The following is a 10,487-nucleotide window of genomic DNA, read 5'->3' on the forward strand; positions in this document are numbered from 1 at the left end:
TTCTTCGGCCGTTCCCATACGTTCAAACTGGTCGCGGGCGAGCCGACAGCATGTGTGCTTGGTAAAATCAGATCTATAATATTCACTTTGCCCGCAGCATTACGCCCTAGGTTCCCCGCTATGCTAATGTACATGAAAAAGACGCACCGACGTCGGTCGTTGTTGACTGTCAAGATTTTCTTCGGCCGTTCTTATACGTTCAAAGTGGCGGAGCGAAGCGCTATAGTTCTAGTGCTATTCTCTCTATATCTTTCTCACTCCCTCTGTTCGCGTGTACATGTTATCTGCTTCGCATTTCCTTTCCTTGCTCTGACAGCAATGAGAACAATCATGGAATACTTTACAAGCATCATTTTATTACAAACGTAGTTAGTTTTACAATAATAAATGTTACATACAATGAGAAGTAAATATAAACAATAACAGTCCCGGTTATTTGGTATTTTCGATTTGTTGTTATTCACTCCTGGTATAATTCATATCAATCGATCAACCAATTTTTTTTCATATTGTAGTAACACATGTAAGGTACAAGTTCACAAGATGTAGACTTGTGAGAGACTGCACTATATCAATAGAACAATAGCAGGACCAATGTTTATAACAAATGCCTACGTACAAACATCAAAAGAAAAATGACATAGTAGTAGAATGCGTTTGCACTCTCTTAATTACGTGAGAGCATTCTCTTATGTTAGACGGACATTGACGTTGCACACGGTTTTATTAAAAAACAATCGGGTAAACAAACACTTGAAAATAACTCCCAATCACTAGCATAAAATATGGTATTATAAACTTGAATTCGTAAATATTTAATATAAATAGTTATGTGCCAAATAATAGAATAGTCTTCTGAACATTGTGCCGAACACATCTTCCGAATGTCAGGTGCAAAAGAGAGGAATGAGCATCGTAGGTTGGTTCAATATGTATAGGATCTGGATTCCATCAGAAAACCACGTCTTCAGATCTTAACACCATATAGACCAGGGGTTCTTAACCCGTGGTCAATGGACCCCTTTGGGGTCTGAGGATGGGCTTCAGGGGGGTCCGTTCAATTTTCCTATTCCTATTCAACATTTTCTGTTTACGTGTTTATGTGCATTTTTCTGAGGAGGGGTCCGTAGCTTTCACCAGATTCTCAAAGGGGTCCATGACTCAATGAAGGTTAAGAACCACTGACATAGACACATCTTTAGATCACTCCATGACCAGGGAAAATGTCACTTAGAGAAGGGCCTCGACTGTAAATCCATCCTCGGTAGAAAGCTTTGGTTTCCGTGTCAGTACAGAAGCATCTCCGTTTCTTCGATTCTGTGAAGATATTTTAACAATAAACATGCTTGCAGTAATTAACCTTGAACTGCTAGTTTTAATAAAGAATCTAAGTATTAGCACTGCAAACTAACCTTTTCAGCAGACTTTTATGAGGCTGATTGAAATCCGACATACTGTTTGCAAGATGTTATAGGCTGGAAACCTTAGGGGCTTAACCCACCGATCTAGCATTGATAGTCATTTAATTTGCCTCCTGGGTACACAATGTTGTAAACAGCAATCATAAGTTAACTAGTGGAAGGCAAATTAACAACGAGTTTACCAAGTACAGTCACAAAAAACACATACCTCTATCTTGCTCTCCATCATAGTCATTCTGGTTTCGACCAGGTAAATTCTATTCGAGAGATTGGCTAATGTAGCTGCAATAGAGGCTAGTTGTGTCTTCACTGTGGTTTCTGTTTCCAACTGCAGATTATCATCTGAAAAACCGCATACATGCCATCATCATTCTGGTTAGTAGCAAAATGTACATATAGAATGCTCGCAATAAACAAACAGCCTGCGCACCTCAAATTAGTCATATCAATGTTTTGTAAGTGTATGTCAAGAGATATTTCAATTAAATCTCGAGTCAGAATACTGTTGCATTTATTGAAATGAACATGAATTTCACCATCACGGAGTTGTGGTTTTATCATGAAAGCAATCCTTACTCTCGACTGACTTTTCGCACTGTTGAAAGTCTTGATGTTCCCACGTCTCCCACTTATCAGTAATCAGATTTACTCGTTCCATTAGTAGGGCAAGTGACTCCATTGTAGTAGCCTAGCCATAACATACATTCCATGTACACACCACGGGTTACGTATTTACACATAAAATTCGTTTGCAATGGAAAATATTTAGTTTTTTTTTATGGCAGAAATCACTGATAACTTTCATGATAACGTGTATACATCTGCTGCTGAATACAGAAACTGCCGTTGAACACTAACTGTAATCTTATTATCATGTGAAAGGTCCCAAACTAATTTATACCAGTTGTTGTTCGAGTCCATGACGATATGTGTCAACAGGGGAAGCAGCCTTAGTTGTGTTGGAGGCAGGAAGGTGGTCTCCATGCCCAGGTGAGGTGGTTAATCCTACCTTAACAAGCTGCTCATTGCTATAGTTCACACTAGATGGCACCAATCGCCGTACCTTACATAGAACAAATTCCATACTGGTATGAGCAAGGAAGGAAGGGTGATATATGACATCTAATTATAATCTGTGTTGCAATAATATATACAGTCCGACCTACTTTATCCGGCCACGTCGGGACCGGCACTCATCCGGATATGGGATTTGGCCGGATATGAGAGTTATGCTCAAACACAGCATTTCTATGCAGTTCAGTAGGGTTTATGCATGTGATAATGCATTTACTCGTTGCTATGATTATTTGTAACAAACTGTCGTGTTTTATGGTTTATATGAAATGGAAATAAAATGAAATAAAACAGAAATTTTACCGGAGGCATAGCAGACACGAGCAGACAAGCGCACACGCAAACACACGTACGGTGGTACAGTACACAGTTGGTACATCGCGCGAGTTTTGGGCGAGATTTTTAGGTGGAATTTTAAATTAATGAAAAACAGAGAACATACACTGCGAGATCGCGGCCGGTTAATAGAGATTTCCGGATAACGGATGGCCGGATAAAGGAGGTTAGACTGTAGTATGACCCCCTCGATATAAAAATAGCTAGTGGTGTTTTCATTCTGCATGCTTAACTTGTGTAATTTGAAGTGAAAAATGCAGCTTTACAAAGCGGCATGTGTCAACTGCAGCAAGTTGCCATGAACAGATATATATTCTTACACAGCTTTATGTTTCTTTTTGCAATAATGCTTTACTTAACCAGTTGGAAGTACCAGCATATATATATATATATATATATATATATATATACAGACCATCCATATACATATCACATTCACCTTCCACATACAAACGTCTGATAAATAATATGTACCTCATCTGTCACTACTTGGTGGGAATGTGTCTTTGTTTGTGTCTGTGAACTTTTCTCATTCCGTTTAGTTTTGGATTTCATCACTTTCTGCTGCCCATCCTCATCTGAAGAAAAGCATGATAAATAATGACAGTAAATTTGATCGAGCATCAATTGATTTCTACACTTCCACTCAGTTATAGTACCACGCACAAACACTACTACCTGTAATAATTAAATGCTGCTACCTTCAACAACACTACTTACTGAAAACTTACATACCCGATATTTAAATTTATACAAATCTATGCCTGCCGTTATTCATAATGGAAATAAAACCATCATTGTTGACACAGGTTTTACTGTAAATAGAAAATAGCCTGCATGTGTATTGTGTATTATGTCGAACATGTGCCAAGTTTGCAACCAGAGAAATGTCATTGACTTAGTACCTATCATGACAGGCAGTTGAGTGGCATGCACGTTGTCCACCCACAAAGTTTCTGTAGTGACTGCACGCATCTGACTGCCCGTGGACGCCGCTGACTGTTCACTGACCATTGTCGCATAAGATGCCTCACTTCCGGTACTGGCCAATGACAAGCCGCTACCCAGTCTGCACGGTCGGTAGCTCCCACACGAGGCCGCGCGCCGATGCTCCCCTTTTCTCACTGGGAAATGCGTGAATCTATTAGTGCATGAATGAGTGAACTATAGGCACAAACCACAGAGGCACATACAGATTTACAGCAGCACATGTGGTTGTGCGTACCCATGCAAAACGATTAAACTTGAAGAAACAAATGTTGCGGTATACCCGCACATGGTTGCACGTACCGATGCTTCGTTTACAATAAAGAATGTGGGGGCTACGTTCTCGGACAAGCCTCAGAATATCTGTCGCCATGATGATTTTTTTCTCCACAAACAGCTCTTTGGTAAAGAACTGATCCTTTGTCAGTGGTGCCTTGTAAGCAAATAACTCTCTCAGTACCTAAAATGTAGCACAAAAATGTTTCTGACTATTGGAAATACAATTGTCCACCACCCACTTTTCTATTTATGACAGTTCTGTGCACTTTAACACTATGCTTGTCTGTAAACCCTTACCTTGTACATTTTTTCAATGAACCTAATGTCTGGGCAAGTTGTCATCTCGACGATGTTCAACTTGGCTATATCTTCCATCAAGGGCTGACTATAACTTGTGAAGGCATAGCGATACAATGGCACAATCGCCTCAGGGCATCCAGAACTCAAACTGACCAGAAAGTACAAAATCAAGGTTCGTAAAATGCGTAACACATTTAGTGTTGATTAATGTAGTAATTAGCATATATATGCTTACACAGATTCTAGGTATCTATGAATCAATAGAGAGTCATATTTGCTATGCTAATCTCGCCACACTTGACCATTCATTCAGTTAGCAAATGACCTTTAATAAATTCTATACATTCGACCATTGTCTCTATAGTAATTTACTTGCCTAGTAGTAGTAGTAGTTTGAGGTTTCAGCTCTGGTATTACACCCATGCCTGCATGCAACCTTTATAATTTTTTCACCAGAGAAGGGTATGTAACAAAGACCCTCAACAAAACCCAATAATTCTGCAGCATTATATCAGGAGTCTATCAAAACAAAATTTTGATAGACTCCTGATTATATCACATATGTAATAAATGTGCTGTTGCCATAAAATCCATAGCTAATTGCTATAGACTGAATGGTTAAACATACTATACCCTTTGTAGTCAGTATGATTTGGATACTTCATTTGTTTTAGCACATGCTGAAGTTTCTTCAAATTGTTGTACAGATCTCCTGTTGCCATTGCTTCTGTAATAACACTAAGAGTAGTAAATTAACTCAAGGTATTACAATTTGCTAGAACATAATACTAAACGTGTGACAGAGCAAATACCATGAAATACACATTAAATAACAATATGTGATACCAAAAGATACAGCCATACAAAAATAGGCCTTTTAAGTTCTATGGAGCACCACAAATATAGGCATAGCATTCATCATGCAAAACGATACTGTTGGGTAAATGTCACATTATTACTAATAATAACAACAGGATTTACACATGCATATTGTACGCACGCACACACACAGTTCTACACAGAAACGCAGACACGTAGACACTCATAAACGCGAAGCAGTTACATACAAACACATTGGCTTGGATCCAACTGGGCCAGCGCTAGTGCAGGCCTTTAGTTGTAAAATTTTATCTCACCAACACAATACTAACTTGTAACTGTAAGTACTGCTCATAGGGTTAGGGTTAGGGTTAGGGTTAGGGTTAGGGTTATGGAGTAGGCGACTCCCTAAACTCATTAGTGGAGTATGCGAGGTACGGTCCGGCATATTAGATAGTACCAGGGTACGTTCCGGCAGTACCCTGGGGGATCGACATAGACCCTCTCAGCGTAAGTACTAAGTAAGTGCCTGTGAGCACAGGCACTTGGAAGTTGGAGCGTTTCACTAAAATATAATGCTAAATAAATACGAAATCTGTTTACTACCANTAATTAATTATCCGAACATAAACGAAAGAGCTACAGAACCAAAATCAAATGGGCAGAAAGCATCACATAAATACCTACAAAGAAATACAGAAAGTTCAGAGGAAAACAAAAACATCTATGGGGTTCCGAGTACCACGGTCCCGCTTCCGATAAACGAAGCGAAAGCGCTACGTTGAGGCACTGAGACCCCAACTTGAAACTTGTGAATAGACCCCCTAAACCCTAACCAAAAACCCTAACCCTATCCTAAATTCTAAAAATAAAACTAAAATTTAGCCGAAAAATAATAAACAAAGAGCCCCGCAGAGCGTCTGGGCTCATTGAGTCTGTTGCTAACGGTTATAAACGTAAGCATTTAAGTTGTGCTATAACACCTTCTGTTAGGCGCCACAGGGTTCTCCACAGGATGAAATTCAAAGGTCAGGGGGAGGGGAGGGGTAGGGAGGGAAAAGGGAGGGAGGGGGAAACTAAGGGGGTCCGGGGGCCATGGTATTTTTACTCGTACGACTAGATTAATGCGTAAAATCGCCCACCACACCATTAGACGGTATTTGGGTTCTTGTATATATAGAGATAGGATTCCGGTGTTACAGTTAGTGCACAGGTTAACTTATGTGTACTGTGCTTGAGTGCATGCGTGGGTAAAACGGTAAAAATAACAGCCTGCGTCGATTGTCCTGGTCGATTACGGCAATTCTTGACGATCGATTCCCGCGCTGGCGAAACCGTTTTATTGTGGGGAAATTTAAACGGGGCGCCAACGAATTCAAACAGGGGGAGTTTTCGCCAAACGGGGCGGCATACGATTCATAACAGGGGGAGTTTTCCCAACGGGGCGGCAAGCGAGTCAAACAGGGGGGAGTTTTCCACAATACGGGCGCGCTGCCGCCCGCTTTGCGGCAACGTAGGGATAGCAAGCCCTGGCTGCAAGATATGCAGATACGCAAGTTGTGCGTACACATCATTTCAAGCAATCCTTGCTGTCATTCGCATAGAATCCCGAGGCCCAAGCCCATTGGTTGATACCAATCGCGTGGCCTGAAAACTAATGTTTTTATAGTTGCATTGTGACCCTAACGCCTATTAACGAACAAAACGAAACAAGGTCAGCCAGTGATTAGGTGGACGCGAATAAGCTCAAGAACGTACACAATTTCGTGCGTCTATATTGGTGCCAAAATTTGATGAGAAAATTAAGTCTGGAAATCCACCAGCTCTGCACTCCTGTGTTAATTATTTATAGATTGTGCTAGTGACTATTCCAACTGATTCATGAATTACACTACAGAATCTTCATAATATAACGTCATCCATTATTCCTAAGTAAGCATTGTTCAAGTAAGAGTTGAGTGTGGAATTCATCAATCCTGTAAAATGGAGGCGTATACACACAGCTACAGTACGAGTACTCCGCCGAACCCAGTTGAGAAACAAATAACAATGTTTAAATCCTCCTAACAGGCTGGCATATAGAGAGTTGCCCACCTGTACGCGCTAATTAACGCAGGCAAACTACAACCATAACTATCCCACCGCCACCACATGCAATAGGCAGTGGTCGCAGCTGGCCAATGCATTTAACACGATCGACAGTAACAGATATGCCATAGAATTATACGATTTCAAGGAGCATAAACCCTTCCTTCAAAGCAAATTTAGCTTTTGAAATTTTGCACTGGACAGTTGTAGGCCTCGGATACATTCCAGGCTATGTATAAGATTCTAACTAGCCAAACCGCAGCAGTCAAATTCCTTTTCGTAACACAGTAACAGTTAACAAATCCAATGTTTAAAATCCCTCCTTTGAGGGTCAAAAGGTTATCAGATCTACTCTTAACTCTCGCGTCAGATGAAAGAGCACCCATTTCATGGTCGCCTTTCAATAAAGCCTTATAAAAAATGCGTAGGTCGACTCGGCTGAAAGACATGAAAAGAGTTTTCATTGCTTCCGTCAGACCATCGTCCTCATGAAAATGTCTAAAATCTGCCCTGTGCCCATTGACCTGCTTTGACCTGTTAACTGCCAAATTTCGGCACAGGATGGCTTTTCCTACCATGATGCATATCACGCGACTATCTACTTCCTTAAACAAGTGCCTGCAAGTGCAACACGCTCATCTGACCTCGGTTGCCAACGAGTCGTGGTTAAACCATTTAACGCTCTGAGTTAAAAGTAAGCTCTGAGTTAAATTCAGCTAACTCTGAGTTTAAATTCACTAGACTCTGAGTAGTATAAACGTCCGAGTTAATTTTTGGGTCATAAACAATGGTTTTAAATCCCCTGAAGTTATTATAGTAACTCAGGAGTTTAAGCTATTTTAAGCCAGAGTTAGTATCCCCCATAATCTCCAATAATTAATAACAATAGAACAACGCCAGCAGCAGACAACTAAGCTAAATCGCAGCAGTGATGGTAGGAATGAAGAAGCGATGCAAGCAAATTTTCCTAGTGCAAAAAGGCAGCTGGCTGGAAGCTGTTTATGATTTTAACAAGAGTGTGCTGACATCCGAAGCTAACAAACATATACGAAACCAAGTGGCCATAAACAGATATAGTTGACATTGATTTATTAATTGTTATTGAGTTATTTTATATACCCGGCAGCCGGTAAATAATAAAGCAAGGAAAAATAATTATTTTAGCCAACTCGGGAATCGAAACCGCCGAGCGATCGTTCACGATATTGGCACGACGCGCTACCAGTTGAGCTATACGAGGAATTTGTTACATAGTAACCAATATTATAACTGAACGAATGTAGGGATGGGAATAAATCAGTGTTGGTACGCCATCTATAGGCTCACGTCGGTCAGCGAACAACAAACGTAAATAAATATGGTTACAAGCAAAATCAAGCGGGATGATTCGAACACGGGGCAGTACTAGATAAACTAATTAGCTCTAGTATTAGTATCCTAGAGCTAAACTAACCTCGTAGAAACTAATCTTCAAAGTCTAAAGGATGATACCGAAGACTAACTATAAATAAATCAAATGTAAGTTGTTTCTTATGTATAAATTATGCAGATTCTTATGAAAATCTTACCGTACCGTCGGTTCAAGGATAGAGAACATGGGGCCCATTGAAACCTATGTAATTTTCGTAAATGTGGGGGTAGCCCCTTTAAAATCGACAAGGGTACTGGTGAGGGTGTTCTTTGTTCATTTCAACCGATAAACATTATGTGAGTTAACAGGAAGTGTCGAAAAAAATGGGTCGTCGTGTTTGCGATATTCTTTTTGTTTTTCGGGAACTGGGGCGTTAAAAAGGTAAAAATCAGCCATTTTTAACCCTGAGTTAAGAGTTAATCCAGGTTCGAACCAGAGTTAAATTTTAACTCTGAGTTAGGCATATTTAACTCAAAGTTAAAGTTAATCCACGACTGTGAAACGGAATTTAACTCTGAGTTAACTTTTAACTCCGAGTTAAGGAATTTAACTCAGAGTTAAGAGTTAACCCACGACTGTGGAACCGGGTCCTGGTGTCTGGTGTTCTGCTGATAAATTCATTTGTGCATAGCAAGACGTCTTAAATACATAAGTCTTCTTTATTCTTGTTCGACTTTCGTAGCAAATTCGAACAAATATATCAGCTACACTTTCGCACCCACCTAATCTCTATGGGCTAATTCTAATAACAAGAACAATAATAACAATTCAAATACAAGTTAATGAATGACATTGCCGTTGACATAAAAGATTTCAACATATGAGCACGGATCTCCAAGTTTAATTAGAGGGGGCGGGGGGGTCCTTCGCGCCCACCTCTTTCCCCACTGCGTCCCACCTCCCTCCCTCCTGCCTCTCACCTCCCTCCCCCTGCCTCCCACTTTACTCCCCTTGCCTCTCACTTCCACCACCTTACCTCCCATCTCCCTCCCCCTGCCTTCAGCCTCCCTCCCCCTGCCTCCCACCTCCCATCCCCTTGCACACCATCTCGCACGACCTAATTGTCCCGCTCGCATACACACCGTATCACCGTTTTCCTGTCCCCGTCTCAATTTACTACTCTCTCTCTCTTTTTATCTTAGACTTTCTCTCTCTTAATTTATTTTTTTTATTTTTTAACCAGCGATGATGCCTTTTACTGCAGTCAAGAAATGGCATCATATTTGGATTAATTCACTCAAATCCATGTTGTTTTAAAGAAAACATATATACTAAAAACGACTTTAAGTTAACCTAACTTACACTTACAGAAAGTTCGGGAAAGTTTTTGGTAGATAATTCGGGATTTTGGCTACAAGTCATGGAGGCTGACATCTTGCCAAATTCCAGCCAATCAGAAGGCGCTAAATTCTTCCCTATGTTATAGCGTTTGGGAAAAAAAATTTCGCGGTCGGGCTACCGGCGTAACCATAGTACTGCTGAGAGGGTCTATGTCCCCCGGGGTACTGCCGGAACGTACCCTGGGTACGGTCCGGTATACCGGAACGTACCCTGGTACTACCTAATATGCCGTACCGTACCTCGCCTACTCCACTAACGAGTCTAGGTAGTCGCCTACGCCTACTCCCTAACCCTAATCCTAACCCTAATCATATCAAATAGTGACCAGGGTACGTTCTGGTATACCGGACCGTACCCAGGGTACGTTCCGGCAGTACCCTGGGGGACATACCCTATGAGCCATAGTACTGCTCATAGGGTCTATGTCCCCC

General features: G+C 40.9%; 1 protein-coding gene across 2 annotated transcripts; it reads right to left on the reverse strand.

Annotated features, from left to right (window-relative positions):
- Positions 1-336: 336 nt before the first annotated feature.
- Positions 337-5,306, reverse strand: LOC106810591. 2 transcript variants are annotated; one of them, XM_014813996.1, is made up of 9 exons: positions 5,058-5,306; positions 4,395-4,545; positions 4,122-4,278; positions 3,737-3,955; positions 3,306-3,409; positions 2,323-2,484; positions 1,998-2,109; positions 1,630-1,763; positions 337-1,317 (listed from the first exon to the last, which is right to left on the reverse strand). In XM_014813996.1, exons 1-9 carry the CDS (start codon positions 5,117-5,119, stop codon positions 1,231-1,233), a joined length of 1,188 nt encoding a protein of 395 aa, XP_014669482.1. In that variant the 5' UTR covers positions 5,120-5,306; the 3' UTR covers positions 337-1,230. The 2 variants fall into 2 exon arrangements, with proteins under 2 accessions (XP_014669482.1, XP_014669481.1); XM_014813995.1 differs by having other exon boundaries at positions 5,031-5,301.
- Between the last annotated feature and the right edge of the window lie 5,181 nt (positions 5,307-10,487).

The sequence above is a fragment of the Priapulus caudatus genome, unplaced genomic scaffold (genome assembly GCF_000485595.1).
Source record: "Priapulus caudatus unplaced genomic scaffold, Priapulus_caudatus-5.0.1 Scaffold455, whole genome shotgun sequence".
Lineage (NCBI taxonomy): Eukaryota > Metazoa > Priapulida > Priapulimorpha > Priapulimorphida > Priapulidae > Priapulus > Priapulus caudatus.

Coding starts and splice junctions, on each gene's coding strand:
- LOC106810591 (XM_014813995.1), bottom strand. CDS start 5,119: ATGGCAACAGGAGATCTGTACAACAATTTGAAGAAACTTCAGCATGTG. Junction 4,279..4,394: donor TCATTGAAAAAATGTACAAG/GTAAGGGTTTAC, acceptor GCTACATTTTAG/GTACTGAGAGAGTTATTTGC. Junction 1,764..1,997: donor GTGCGAAAAGTCAGTCGAGA/GTAAGGATTGCT, acceptor GCGGTTTTTCAG/ATGATAATCTGCAGTTGGAA.